This window comes from Microtus pennsylvanicus, chromosome 1 (assembly GCF_037038515.1).
Source record: "Microtus pennsylvanicus isolate mMicPen1 chromosome 1, mMicPen1.hap1, whole genome shotgun sequence".
Classification (NCBI taxonomy): domain Eukaryota; kingdom Metazoa; phylum Chordata; class Mammalia; order Rodentia; family Cricetidae; genus Microtus; species Microtus pennsylvanicus.
In genome coordinates this window covers 184,304,006-184,319,074 of record NC_134579.1, presented here as the reverse complement: position 1 = coordinate 184,319,074, position 15,069 = coordinate 184,304,006, and the positions used below count along the sequence as shown (strand labels likewise).

Here is a 15,069-nt window from a genome sequence, read left to right as displayed (position 1 = left end):
AGACATATATAGTCCCAATGAAAGAAAAGAGACCATGAGTAAGTTTTAAAATGTGTCTCACAGAATAGTAATGATACTTGAGATCTTATTTGAGAAAGTAAAATAATGACCCTTTTCATTTTTAAGATTGGTATGGTTTCTTACTGAGACATGGGAGTCCCACAGTGACTACCTGGCTTCGGGTCTTGGTACAGTCTTCCCACTTGACATGGGGGAGATCTTGCTTCTTTTGTGTTTAGTTTTCTATAGTTAAATTATGTCATTGACTCTTGTCAAAATGATGTTTCCAGAAAGCACATGAATTTGAGACTCTATCTTCTTGTATCTTTATTTTATAAAGGCAAGTGAGACCACTTCAATTCAAACACTTCCACACTTCCAAGAAACAGTTCAAAGAAGGCAGAGAGGAGCAGAAACCCCTTGTCTGACACTCATACAGTTGCCATGGACCTGCAAAAGCAGTGGGAGAACTCAGAAACCAACTGGCATAAGGAAAAGATGGAGTTACTGGACCAGTTTGATAATGAAAGAAAAGAATGGGAAAGTCAGTGGAAGGTCATGCAGAAGAAGATCGAAGAGGTATGGTTTGATTTAGTTTAAACATACTGTAAACTCACTTGCCTTTATAAAAAACCCTCTCTCTTAAAACAAAAAAAGAACCAAAAAATTCCTGAGTAAAAGGACAATTGCTGTATTTTCAATCTCAAAGGAAATTGTGTTCATCATACACATGACCTTTCATTTTGCATGCTAAATATATTGGGTCTGAGAAAGTCCCATTTTTGTGTATTATATCCAATTCCTTCTGTATTCATCTCATCCTTCAAATTTGCCTTGTTAAGAGAGCAGTTCAATACAGATAACTTTGTAAGCATCAAAACAATCCATTTATTGCTGTAGTTTGGTGACAACCTTGCTTCAATGAGGTGAGTGACTAAAACTTAAATCAACATTGGGTAACTAAAAGCACCACGTATTCTTAATATATTAGTTATGTACATTCTCTCAAATGAAGTTATGGTTCATTATCAAGTATGTATGTTATTATTAAAGACATTTATTGCATTTGTGAAATGAAGTTTTAAAGCTTTAAAGTTATTTGATGGTCTGTTTTGAAAAATGACATATTTTTGCAAGATACAAGTCTCAGGAGAATGCCACTTCCTTCTTCACTTTAAGGGTGAGTTGACAGAGTATCTGCTGATCTCAATGAGGTAGCCTCCTTAGGAAATAATTTAGGATTGTCTTTAACAGAGTCAATAGATGGCCCAAGCTTTCAAGCTCTGTTTTATCATGTGGAACACTTATGCACTCATTTTAATCTGCACAAAAATAAACAACATTCTTAAAGAATGTGTATCACTGTGTCATTAAAAATATCACTATAATATCTACTCCTCAATAATGCAGTTGACGAGCTAAAGGGGATGATTAATAAGGGCTTACTTAGAGGGAAGAATATGTCGATTTACTATATGATGTTGTCAGCTATTTGGATAATTAATGTTGCTATATGAGATTATATGTTTAAAATATTTTACTTTACTAATGTTAAACTCTTATTATATCAGAAAGTGGTTAGGGAGAATAGCCAGTAATTGATTCAAGTCAGTGTAATTTTGTTATTGTGCTTCTGTATTCTGTAGAGATCCAGACTTCCTTTATTTTTTTATATGCGTATTTTTTTATTTTTTATTCATTTACATACCAACCACAGTTTCCCCTCCCTTCCCTCCTTATTCTTCTCCCCCACCTCCCAGCCACTCCTTAGAGAGAGTAAGGTCTTCTATGGGGAGTCAACAAAGGTTTGTGTATCAAGTTGAGTCAGAACCAAATCCTTCCCTCCTGTATCAAGACTGAGCATGGTATCCCAAAATAGGGAATGGGCTCCAGAAAGCCAGTTCATGCAACAGGGATAAATCCTGGTCCCACTACCAGGGGCCCCACTAAAAGACCAAGCCACACAACTGTCGCTCACATTCAGAGGGCCTAATTTGAACCCATGCAAGCTTCTCAGCTATCAGACAGAGTTCATGAGCTCTCACTAGCATGTGTCAGTTATCTCTGTGGGTTTCTCAATCGTGATCTTGAACCACCGTACCCCTTGCTCATGTAATACCACCACATTCTCTTCCACTGATCTCTAGGAGCTCAGCCCAGTGCTTGACTGTGTATCTCTGCATCTATTTCCATCAGTTACTGGATGAAGGTTCTATGATGATAATTAGAGTAGTCACCATTCTGATTAGAGGAGAAGGCCTGTTCAGGCACCCTCTCCACTATTACTAAGAGTCTTAGCTGGGGTCACGCTTATGGGTTCCTGGGAATTTGCCATGCTCTCCTCTCTGTCCCTCTCACAACTCAACCATTCTTTTCTCTCATGCTCTTATCCCACTTCCCCTCTCCTTGTTCCCCCCAACCCTAGTTTACCCAGAAGATTTCTATTTTTGCTTCCTAGGGTGATCCATGTATGTCCCTCTTAGGGTCCTCTTTGTTACCTAGCTTTTCTAGGACTATTTGTTGTAGTCTGGTTATCATTTGCTTTACATTTAATATCCACTTATAAGTGAGTATATACTGTGTATGTCTTTCTAGGTCTGGTTACCTCTCTTGAGATTATTTTGTCTAGTTCCATGCATTTGCCTGCAAATTTCATGATTTCATTGTTTTTTACCCCTAAGTAATGTTGAAAGGAGACTGCTTGTTGGTTCCCAGCTTCTCAGCCCTAAAATAATCACAGAGAAACTGTATTAATTAAAACATTGCTTGGCCCAATAGCTCTAGCTTCTTATTGGCTAACTCTTACATCTTCATTTAACCCATCTTTATTAATCTGTGCATCACCAGGAGGTCATGACCTACCAGCTAAAGTTCTGGTGTCTGTCTCCATCTGGGCTACATGGCTTCTCTCTGACTGCCTCCTTTCTCCCAGCATTCAGTTTAGTTTTCCCTGTTTATCTAAGTTCTGCCCTATCAACAGGCCAAGACAGTTTTCTTTATTAATTAACCAATCTTATTCACAGCATACAGAGGGGAATCCCACATCAGAGTAATACTCCATTATCTAAATGTACCACATTTTTTTTACCCACTCTTTGGTTGAGGGGCATCTAGGTTGTTTCTAGGTTTTGGCTGTTATCAATAATACTACTATGAAAATAGTAGAGCAAGTGTCCTTGTGGTACGATTGCACATCCTTTGGGTACATGCCTAAGAGTGGTATAGCTGAGTTTTGAGGTAGATTGATTCTAAGTTTTCTGAGAAACTGCCATACTGATTTCCAAAGTTGCTGTACAAGTTTGTACTCCCACCAGCAATGGAGGAATGTGCCCCTTACTGTATCTTACCTAGCATAAGTTATCATCAGTGTTTTTGATCTTAGCCATTCTGAATGGTCATCTCAAATTCATTTTGATTTGCATTTCCCTGATGGTTAAAGTTGTTAAGCAATTCCTTAAATGTTTTTCAGCCATTTGAGAGTCTTCTATTGAGAATTCTGTTTAGATCTGTAACCCATCTTTTTAATTTGATTTCTTATCAAAAAACAGAATCCTTACTTTTCCCTACTAGAAACTAGTCTTTATGATTCACCACAATTGTTCTAGCTCATTCTTGTTTTATAGGCATTCTCTATACGCACAAGCATTAATACCCATGGTAGTACATAGTAATATTGCAAAGAGAACTCAAAATAATTTGCTCAGTATCAATAATATGGATCAAAGGTAGGCACACAAGCACACACCTTTATTTCCACTGCTCAGAGGCAGAAGCAGGTAGATATTTGGGAGTTTGAGGTCATTCTGATCTTCAGAATGAGGTTCGATTCAAGACTATGTAGTGAGATTCTACTTTTAAATATATATACATATATTGATCAAATAAACTAGCAAAAGTAAATTTTTAATTTTTATTTCTTACAGCTTTGCCAGGAAGTAAAGCTGAGGAGGAGAATGAACATGAATGAACATTTTAAGGTCATTAATCTTGATCATGTTCGAGATAAAATGGAATTTCCTCCAAATCTCCCCAGTTCAAGACAATGTGAATTCAGAGTGACAAATCACCAAGATGGTCTGGTAAAGGAAAACAAAGTAGAAAGAGACTTCCTCGGGGAAGGAAATCAAGTGTACAGAAAACAAAACGTACCCCCGGAAAGTAAAGTAGGGCTTCTGAATCTGATGGCCACAGAAGAGAAGGCGTGTGATGTGTGGGCTGACAGGAGGCCTTCTGAGGAGGAGAGTACAAACTGTTCTGTTGCCCTTAACACAGTAAGTAAGATAGGACCAACCAGAAACTGTTTCTAAAGAAGTGTGAACACTCTGAGTTCTAACAAAGGTTCCTTTTTATGTGTTATGTGTGTGAAGGCTCTTGACGAACTCGCAAAAGTTAGTGAAGAACTGTGTACCTTTCAAGAGGAAATCCGAAAGCGCTCTAACCACAGAAGGTAGGCTGGCACACATGCGATCGTTGTAATCCGGGAAATCAAAAAAGAATTCTGTTTATAGTCAGTGAATCTAAACTGTCTCTTAATGTATACCTTATTTCATGAATTCTTAAAAGTAATCTTCCAATCCATTTCATTACTTAAATATTAGGAATATGATATTCCTTTTGGTGTTTAGTTAAGATAGACTGTAATAAATGATTATGTATCCTCGACTGTAGTTCTTTCTCATTGTGTGTCAGCAGGAGGAAAAATATGCAAATGGACAGATCCAGTTAAATCAGTTATTAAACATGACAAAGTTAGCAATGTGGTATTTGAACAGTACAAGATGTTCTGTTTAAATATTTTAATACTGGATCATTTATTTCTCAACAGTTAGGTATATAATAAAGGAATATGTACTTCCAAGTAACACATTATATGTCTATATGGCACCAGCTCTGGTTTTATGTCAGAATCATAATATAATTTTAAGACTAAGCTTTAACTAAGTTTAAAAAAATAATTTGGAGTTCTGTGCATGGCTAAGTACATATTATTTTGTATCAATATTTAGCTCATTGAGGGACCAGAGCTTCTCTTAGAATGCTACAACAATGAGATTCCTTATTGTTATTTAGCTGTGAAGAACCTGAGAAGCTTTGTGATGACTTGCAACAGAGTTTGTCACTGTGCACTGCATTCCATTTGCCCATTGAGCTTCCTCCCTTCTGTCCTCTGTTAATGGGTGTTTCCTATACTTCATCTTACATTGTTGTAGGAGCTTTTTATAAGTTGAATATATATAATTCATTTTATTGTGTGATTTTGATGTTTGTTCATCCACATTGTTACTCTATTCATGTCTTATGCAAAGACTTGTCCATCTCCATTTACAAATTATATAGAATCTCAAGCTGTCATGGTGAAAAAGAACATGAAGTTGAGTGATTAGGTAGGTAGAGAGGATCTGGGAGGAGTTAAAGGAAGATGAAAAATGAAAAACATGATCAAAATATATTTATGAAATTCCCCAAAAAACAAAAACCACTAAAAAATGAAGCTTCCATGGTCATTCCATGACCTTGAGAAATGACTTTAAAGCCTCAAGGTGTGGGCTAACATTGTTCTAAGATTTGGCATAACCTATCTTTCATCATCTCTCACTCTGCTATAAGTCTATGCAGGATTCTCTTCATTCTCTCAGTGGGCACACTTTGCTAGAGTTTATTTCTTCTTACTACCTTTCTTTGATTCATAAAATACAGTCTTACCTTCCTTTCAAGTTCAAATGACACCTTCCATTTGGAATTACCTAGTGTTCATGATACTCCACTCAGACTGACACTATTCCCAATGTTATTGAAAATCCAAGGAGAAAAGTGAAGGCTGAATAGGAACTATTTAATAGAAAATAGAACTTGCATAGGAAAATGAGGAAAAGGATATTATAGGAAAAATACTGTAGAAATGGGGACATCAAGAGCAGAAACCCAAGAGACTACATTGCATAGTTTGAATCTAGCATGAGGTTTCATGCTAGGAAAAGTAAGGGGTGACACTGACTAAAATTTGGGTTAGAACCATGAGTGTAACACTTACCCTACAAGAAAGCAATAAATAGGTCTTATAATAAATTAATTTAGGATACATACATATATACACATATATATCACATTATGTATATAATCACATTATATATATATATGTACACATACATACGCACACATATATAACTACACACATAATTTAGCAAATTGTGACTTTCTAATAGCATAAATACATTTTTAAACTATGACTTCTTTTAAAAGCTCATTTTGAAAAAAAATGTCATTAATATACCTTGATTTATAATTGTTTAGGATGAAGTCTGATTCTGTTCTCCAGGAAATGCCAAATGAAATCAGTGTACCTCATGGGAACCACTTGATCAGTAATGGCCAGGGCATCCTTCCAACCAATAGGGAGAAAGAAAAACAGAAAAAGAATCTGAGCTGTGCCAACGGACTCCAAAACAATTCTATGAAAAACTATGGAATTGGTTTAATTGACTTACAAAGAAGTGAAACTCCTCCAGTTCCTCCTCCAAGAAGTACCTCTCGAAATTTCCCCAGTTTATATTCTGAACAAGCCCAAGAAAGACTGAAGGAAAGTTTATATCACAGGTGGGTGGCCCATGAGAGTCAAAACAAAACTAACTGCAATTCTCATCTCCTTCTGAGGCAGTCTCCACTCTTTCCACAAGAAGAGAGAAATTTGAAAGATAGTACCATGGTTTCCTCTTTGACCCCAGAAGTCAAAATAGATAGCAAGCCTCCAGGTAATGAAGAGATTGGACTTAATATGTGGTTATCTGACTCTGTGTCAGGTACAAAGGAGAGCCCTTCTGTGCAGTCCCAAAAAACTGGTTTTACACCCAATAAAGCAAAATTTGAAAAGGTGATTCCAGATAATCCTAATAAATCTCAGCTTGATCTTCATGTGAAAAATGACTTTCTTCCCTCAGTGACACAGAGAGATCCACTTAGAAGTTACAGCTGCAGTTATGAACAGACTCCAAGGAATGAAAAGCTGGCAGCAAAGATTGATGAATTTAACAGAACTGTCTTCAGAACGGACAGAAATTGTCAAGCAATACAGCAGAGTCAAAACGATTCAGAATCGCCTGATGTTCTCAACCTTCTTGATGTCTCTCTTGCTCATAGAGGTGACATGCCAGAACATGACAGTGGGACTAGTGGTTTGAAAGTTAGTGACCACACACCTGGACCCATAGAAAATGTGTTCAGTAATTCTGCAAAAGTCTCTGCAACAGGCCCAGTCAAACAAATACAGGCATGTACGAGTCCCAGCAGCTATCAGCTCATGTTCCATGAGCATGATTGGAGACCAAGCAATTTTTCTAGCCGGCCAAGGTCAGCTGATCCCAGATCAAATTACGGTGTTGTGGAAAAGCTGCTGAAAACCTATGAGACAGAGACAAGGCCTGCGCAGCAAAATTCAAGATGTTTCAGAGATAACTGGACCAAATGTGGTTCTGATGTAAGTGGTGGTATCATGTCAATGTTTAGAATTGTGTCAAATGGAACACTTGGTTTAGTGTGGGATTCAGCAAGTGGAGCAAGGACTAGATTCAACTAAGATAACACAGTTGAGAAATCAGGGACTACATCTGTCTTGAGCAATAGCTCTGAGGTCAAGTTTAGTTTCTAGATCATATAAGTACGATGTCAAACTATGTTGGGATCTTCTTAATGTCTTGGCCCTCTGTGAGGCAATATCTTAATATGCGCTGAGGGTATAGTTTTAAAAACTTCATCTAGTACATTACTTACAAATAAGTAATATTAAGGACACAAGTGATGATTGTGCCTTTAATTTCAACACTTAGGAGTCAGAAACGGGTAGATCTCTGTGAGTTTGAGACTGGAGTGATTTTTCAAAGTTAGCTCCAGGCCATCTGGGACTAAGTAGTGAGACTCTGCCTCAAAAATAAGTAAATAATAAATAAATGAATGAATGAATAAATAAATGAATGAATGAATGAATGAATGACAAAAGATACTTTCGAAAACCTGGGGAAAGCTGTTTGTTTCCTTTCTTTTAAAAAAAATCATAATACATATCTGTTGACTTACAGTTTTACTCTAAAGTTTTATTGTTTCAGTAAATTAATTTTTAATAGCTTCCTCTTTCTTGATTATGATTGATTCAGACTTTCCCATTTCGTGACCTGTGGCCTCATAGGGTTTGCAACATGAATGTACATGAAGGCAAAGCAATCATTCAAAACAATGTCTCCTTTTAAATGCTTAAAATTTTAAAACAAACAAAAACAGATCTTTGTTTTTGCCACTAAAAGACTATCTACAAACTACAGCTAGTCATAGATACTTTTCACATGAAAATTAACAAAAAGAATGGGTATTTAAATAAACTTTTCTTCTCTTTTTTCTTTTGTCCATTTAAAAGAGTACTGTCTTCATTAATTGTAAAAGGAGAGGTCAAGAAAATTGGTATTTACTATGAAGACTTATACAAAATGCCCTTTATGTAAATATGCAATTTAAATAAGATGACTTATTATCATTAGTCAGCATTTCAAATAATCCCTTGGCTTTTGTACTTTCCTTCATTTTAGTTGAAACCATAACTCTGTAGGTTCTATGACCAGAGACACACAAACACGTACATTAACAAACAAATTTCTCATTAACTAAGAATAGATGCTGAATGTTTCCTCTTTTTCATTGATCAGATTGCTTTGCCTGTTAAGAGCACTGCCTGCTCTTCGAAAATTCCTGAGTTCAATTCCCAGCAACCACATGGTGGCTTACAACCATCTGTAATGAGATCTGGTGCCCTCTTGAGGAAGAGACCTGGTCAGTTGTTCTCATCAACTTAGACCATGAAACCCTATATGAACAAGTTCAACAGAACCGCCATATACGTGCTGCCCATGCATGCTTCAGCATTGCCAGGACATAAGTTTCATTCATTCAATTTCATTCTACTGTAGATCCTTAGGAACATATTGTATTGCTTTGCTTCATTTTTTTTAAAAGAAAAACTTGAATTAAATTTACATTTCCAAAGGGACAATTTTAAAAATGAGTCTATTGCTTGGCTATGAAGGAAAATAGTAACACCCAAGTCTGTCCTCACTGACTGTCCCTGGTACAACAATATCAGCTTTATTAGGCAGGCCAGTTAGAGGGTTGTGGGAGCTCAGCAGTGAAGAGCACTTGCTGCTCTTCTAGAGGCCCTGGTATCCACCTATAATTTCAGTTTCAGGGAATCTGATGACCACTTCTGACTTTTATGGGCACCAGGTACACACACAGTGCATACAAGCAAAACACCTATATATAATAAAAATAAATATAGAAAAATCATTGAAAGGACAGTTGGAACCATGAGCACAAAACCTTATGAACATTTTTATTATTGTTATGGTGGTAGTGATGATGATCCTTTTGATGTATTTTGTGTGTGTGTGTGTGTGTGTGTGTGTGTGTATAAAGGTGGCATGTGTAAAGAGATCGTGGCCTTTATTTGTGTTATAGGAATCCATAGCAGTGAAAGCCTCGAATGGAAAAGGATTTTCCCGACCTGCCAGACCAGCTAATCGCCGACTCCCATCCAGATGGGCATCCAGATCACCATCTGCACCCCCAGCCTTACGGAGGACTGCCTACAGCTATAAAGTCTCTCTGCAAACCGAAGCCCAGATGGTCTAGATCTAGCCTGGATTGCTGGATTATACAAGTTCTCATCCCTTTTGCCAAACTGAATATTCAGAGTGTTTGCAAACAATCCTGTTCTCTTCTGCAACTTTCAAGATCACTGGGACAAGCAATCTAACCCTAACTTTCCATCGGTCTTCAGTGTTTTTAATCTGTGGGATAATTATCTCCTTGTACTTTAATTTCTTAGATTAGATTTTTTTATTGCCATCCTCATTGACTTTCCAAAATGATTTAAGTTGAAACAATGTACAATATTGTATAGTCTAACTTTCTTGCAAATGCAGAAAACAAGATTCTGTGCATGGCCATGTGTTTGTCGGTGCATGTATTGTCATAGGAATGTATTTAGGTAAAAAATTATGTGCTAGTGTTGACCTTAAATTATAACATGTAGACCTATATATTCTTTGTGTTTATTTTAAAGTTTTGAAAATATACAATCCTATTTATATTTTGCATACCTTTTAATAGGTATATACCTAAGGCATTTGACATTCATATATTATCTAAACACTTCCTTGGCCACTAACTACATTGAACAATGAGAATTATACATGAACCAGACATTAGAAGTTTTCCAGAAATCAATTTTAAACAGCATCTTAACTCATATGGAGGTAACTGATACTATTGATTTCTTGTTTAAATGAAAACATCACAAGTATAACATATCAGTCTTCTAAAACAGGTATAAGATGCTCATCCGTGTTTTTGTATATCATCTGGTAGTCTCACTTGGCTTTAACTGTATACTTGATTCTTGGAGCCAGTATCGTAAGACTGCCTTAATAATAACAGGATAAAATAATAAATTTCTTTTGTTGATTTCAGTAACAAACCTTCCTTAAATGAGATGCAGAAAAAAAATTAAATTGTGCTGAATTTTACTTTCTGTTAAAATTGTGGTAAGTTTTTAAGTTTAGCTACTTTATTTGGAGTTCTTTCTCTGCGGAGGTAAGTCACTTGTTTTGATTTTTCCTTTTTCTAAGTTTTTCCCAATAATTAGAAGATAAAAGACTAATTCCTATTTTTTATAAGGAGGATGATCAGGAACAACCTTTCATTGATAGCTAAACTATATTGCATTTCTTATCCTGTGTAAAAAGGCCTTAAACTAAATTTGGGCATTGGTGGTCAATGTGACCACCAATATATATCACGGCTACAATTTGCTCACACCAGATGCATGAAATCTCTATTGATAAGTGACATAGGAGAAGTAGGAAAGTTGAGATCCTCAGAATCTTACATGGCCGATCTTAAAACAACTTTGTTGTAAATTGTTCTCCTTTAAGAGCAATTGTGTTACATGGTTAGTATTAATCTACTTCACCCAAAAAGAAATTCTCATGTCTAGCAAATTCAGTGGGCTTTCTCCTTATGATACTGTAGCCACTAAAAGGAATCCACCTTATTATTCCATTCCCTGAAGTAAAATAAGTAATTTGTAAATCACAGATTGCCTTAAAAGGCTTGAGACTGTGGCGTGGTGATGGCTAGATTCGTGGTTTACAGTAAAAGGTTTCTAGGGCTTAAGAGGAATTAAGTGTCTTAGAGTGTGAGTTTGGCACACGTAGTGAAGGTTATAGATCCACTCTCTCACTCTTAAAGGACTTTTTCCTACCACAGGAGAGCAGCCAAGAAACTGGGTGTTAATTGCTCTATACTTTAAACCCTAGAGAAGAGAAAACCCTGGAAAAGTGGTTCCTTGGGTTGAAATGATAAGCTAAAGCTATTGCTGTCTTCACGTCTGTTTCCTTGCACCCCTGTATCCCAGGCAGCACCTCTGTGTCCCAGGCAGCACCCCTGTATACCAGGCAGCACCCCCTGTATCCCAGGCAGCACCCCTGTATCCCAGGCAGCACCCCTGTATCCCAGGCAGCACCCCTGTATACCAGGCAGCACCCCAGTATCCCAGGCATTCTGGGATTGATAGTAGCCCCCTGTCTCTGCTGTGTTCATGTCTGTTTCCCTGTACCCCTGTGTCCCAGGCAGTGTCTCAGGCAGCACCCCTGTATCCCAGGCAGTCTGGGATTGATCGGTAGCCCCCTGTTTCTATGCTCAAGCCAGAATTCTGAGCTCTCCTTTAAAAATGGGAAGGCCTAAAAATAATAAAAATAGATTTCTAGCAGTGGGGACCTGGGATTCCTGGAATCTTTAATAAAACAAAACAATGTAATATATTTGATGGCCAGGCTGATTTGGAAACAGGGGTACTGACGAGAAACTGAGAGGATTCAAACTTTGGATAATATCTTTCATCACTTAATACTTTTCTTTGTTAACAAAAAAAAAACAAAAATAATTACATTGCCAACCTTTGTAAGTTTAAGCCCTCCTTTTCTATTATCATTTGAATAAACCAATGGGACCATTTTAATATCTTATATTAGCTTGAATCATAGACTACTACAACTAAAAAATTAGCATTTAGTCCAACTCCTTGATTAGAAGACTGAAGAAACTAAAACAAATTGATTAGTCTATGTTCTCTTTTAAAGCTATTTATACATTTTATGAAAAAAACAGATAAATGGAAATTATTATTGTTGCAAATTTTTTCTTTTGAATTCTTGTGATTTGTAACTGGTTCTTTTTCTATTCTGGGTAGACGTTTTCTTCCCTAAAGCATAACCTTTCATTATGCCACCATCCCTAGGTTTAAGGATATGTGTAACCATTTACAGGAATATTTCGTTAGGAATATCTACTTAGAAATGTTTTCCCTAGTAGCTTTTGAAACAAATGAAAAAAAAAGTCTTATTTTTCCTTTTTTATAAAGGATTATTGAAACTTCTAACTGATCTTCTAGCAGAATCCTTGAGGTCATCTCTCTCTCTCTCTCTCTCTCTCTCTCTCTCTCTCTCTCTCTCTCTCTCTCTCGTGCGTGTGTGTGAATGTGTTTGCACTTTCATGTACATTTTTAATATGCCTTATATCCCCAAACCAAATAGAAAAATATAAGTGATAATTTGTCTTATTTATCATTTCAAACATGACCAAGAGCTTTCTTTTGTCCATATAAGAAATGAAGACTATGTTTTATTTTGCTAACATTTCCCCAAAGTGTGATTTACTGCTATATAAATGATTTAACCAGGTACCACAAAGTCCCAAAAACAAAATATCCAAAACATCTGGTCCCCATAAAGAGTATTAAGTTTCCTAAAAACATCCTTAAATTTATTTTAGGTACATTTTCTGATAAAAAAATTATTTGATATGGAAATCTTCAGCCATTGGAAGCTATTAAATAAAATAAGTTTGGAAACACCTACTGTTTTAAGCGCAAGAATGTCTTTATTTTCTTCCTTTCAATACTGGACTCCAGTAGAGCTTTGAGTCCAAACTCAGCTGCATACATTGTTCAATGCAGCTTCCCTAGAAATAACCACAGAGTTGAAGACAATCCTCATTGCAAACACTGTTCCCGTCTAAATGGTATGAAGTTTGAAGAAAATTTTCTTTGAAGAGAGCTTTCCGCTCTGAGATTTGCACTTATCTGATGAGATTAAATTCTTTTAGGTAGATACAAATTTCTAGTCTATTGTTCTATTAATTCAAATGTTAATATTTTTCTTAATCAGAATTTATAAGTGAAAAAATGCACTTATTTTTTTTAAAAAAATTAACATAATAAGGCAAAAAATAAATAAGGAAAGTCATCCTTGGGAAAACTTCAGAGATGACTGCTCCTGAGTCTCTTTTCTTGATGTAGGAAGTGATTTTTATATTAGTAAAATAATATTAGTAAGATAAATCACATGGCCTAAAATGGAGTCCATTTTGGTGAACTTATGAATCCAATAGACTGGAGAAGCCTGTTAAATTAGAAAAAAAAATCCAGACTTGGAAGCGACGTAAAAGTCTTCTTAGAGGAAGAGAGCACACAAGATGAATATATACTAAGAAAAGATTTGTAGATTGTCTGGCATGATGCACTCTGGGTAGTCCTACAATGGCTAGCCGCATGCTGGAGAGGCTAAGAGTCTGGCAAGTACTCATCCATAAGGCTGTACTCTCAGCATCGAAACCTGATAAAGAAGGCCTGGAGGATCATTACAAGCCCCTGGTTTTCAGTTCACATTTGAAGGCTGAGGTAACTGAGTACTGATGTCAGAAGGGGGTAGTGGGAGAAGCAACAGCAGACAGTGCACTTACAAGCAAGGGAGTAAGGTGTGCAAGCATGAAACAATAGCCTTTTCCTTGAACTTCTACATATGTGGGGTACCACTGGGAAGTGCTGTTTACTTTGAAGAAGTGCCTTCCCCTTCCAAAGATTAGGAAGTTTCCCCCTCCAGGAAATACCTGCACAGACCTGCCCAGTGCCATGTTGCTTTGTTGAATCCAGATCTAATTGTGTTGACAACCAAGATCATCAGGTTTCTTGACAACCTTTCAGATCTGTGAAACCTCTGATAGCTACACACATCCCAAGAATAGAAGCCAAGCCTCATCCTGACTACCCACAATCTGATTTCTGTATAAATTGTTGCCTGTGTGACTTACAATTGGCAAAATACATTCACAGTCTATTGTTTCTTTCTAGCTCATAGCGAATTTCAGGATGGACTTTTTGCAAATTCTAATCACAGAAGGAAATCAAGTAGAATAATAAATAGAATAAATATTTCTCAAGATGGTGGTTGGAAATGGGAACAGCTCCTGAATAAGCCTCCTCAAACCCTATCTTGTATAAAAAAGGGGAGGGGTGAAGAGAAGAGGAAAGAAGAGAGTGAACAGTTCTCATTGGGAGTTTGATTGAGTCTTTCAGTGACTGGACTGCGGTGCTCCTGGTTTGTATGTGTTTACAGCTTCAAGATGTTACAACCAACACTCACTTTAGAGAATTCTGTTCTACTTTTAATGCTTATGCTGGTTTTCCAAGGATTTGGGATGGAGAGTATGAGAAGGTAAAGTACACAGCTAATGAGTACAACACTAGCTGAAAGTTTCCAGCTCAACATACCCCAGAATAAATGATGACACTTTCCCTGGAGCACTCTTTCAATAATCTGTCCTATTGTAACAAAATCCCCATAAGCAAGTTATCTGAGGAGAAGAAATGTAGTTTCTATAATTCTGGCAGCTGTTGCTAGGCAACTGGATGAGTGGTGAGAATGGTCCTTCCGTCTAAGACAGGATCGGGTTGCTGGGCTTTACTTAGCATGTGAGTTGGTATCCTTCCAGAGTAGAATACGAAAGCTTCCAATGGTAGATAAAGCTAACATTTCTTGTGTGTGTGTGTGTGTGTGTGTGTGTGTGTGTGTGTGTGTGTGTGTGTATCATCTCCAGTTTTATTAAGTATAACATTCACAATGAAGTTTCAATACGAAATCAATATTTTTACATATACCAACAAATTTCTTTAATAAGGCTAGAGATGTGTCC

General features: G+C 36.8%; 1 protein-coding gene across 2 annotated transcripts; it reads left to right on the top strand.

Moving 5' to 3' along the window:
• The first annotated feature begins 444 nt into the window (after positions 1-444).
• Kiaa0408 (KIAA0408 ortholog) lies at positions 445-12,953 on the top strand. Of its 2 annotated transcripts, XR_012907557.1 has the most exons (6): positions 445-579; positions 3,924-4,271; positions 4,368-4,447; positions 6,292-7,471; positions 9,496-11,495; positions 11,577-12,482. XR_012907557.1 is itself a non-coding variant. In XM_075946722.1 (5 exons), exons 1-5 carry the CDS (start codon positions 445-447, stop codon positions 9,667-9,669), a joined length of 1,917 nt encoding a protein of 638 aa, XP_075802837.1. In that variant the 3' UTR covers positions 9,670-12,953. The 2 variants fall into 2 exon arrangements, 1 of the variants encoding a protein (XP_075802837.1); XM_075946722.1 differs by having other exon boundaries at positions 9,496-12,953.
• The last annotated feature ends 2,116 nt before the right edge of the window (positions 12,954-15,069 follow it).

What these genes read in the sequence shown, in the direction of transcription:
- Kiaa0408 (XM_075946722.1), top strand. Translation starts at nt 445, where the DNA reads ATGGACCTGCAAAAGCAGTGGGAGAACTCAGAAACCAACTGGCATAAG. An exon ending in GTTCTGTTGCCCTTAACACA is followed by an intron (nt 4,272 to 4,367) that starts GTAAGTAAGATA and finishes ATGTGTGTGAAG; the next exon opens with GCTCTTGACGAACTCGCAAA. An exon ending in GGACCAAATGTGGTTCTGAT is followed by an intron (nt 7,472 to 9,495) that starts GTAAGTGGTGGT and finishes TTTGTGTTATAG; the next exon opens with GAATCCATAGCAGTGAAAGC.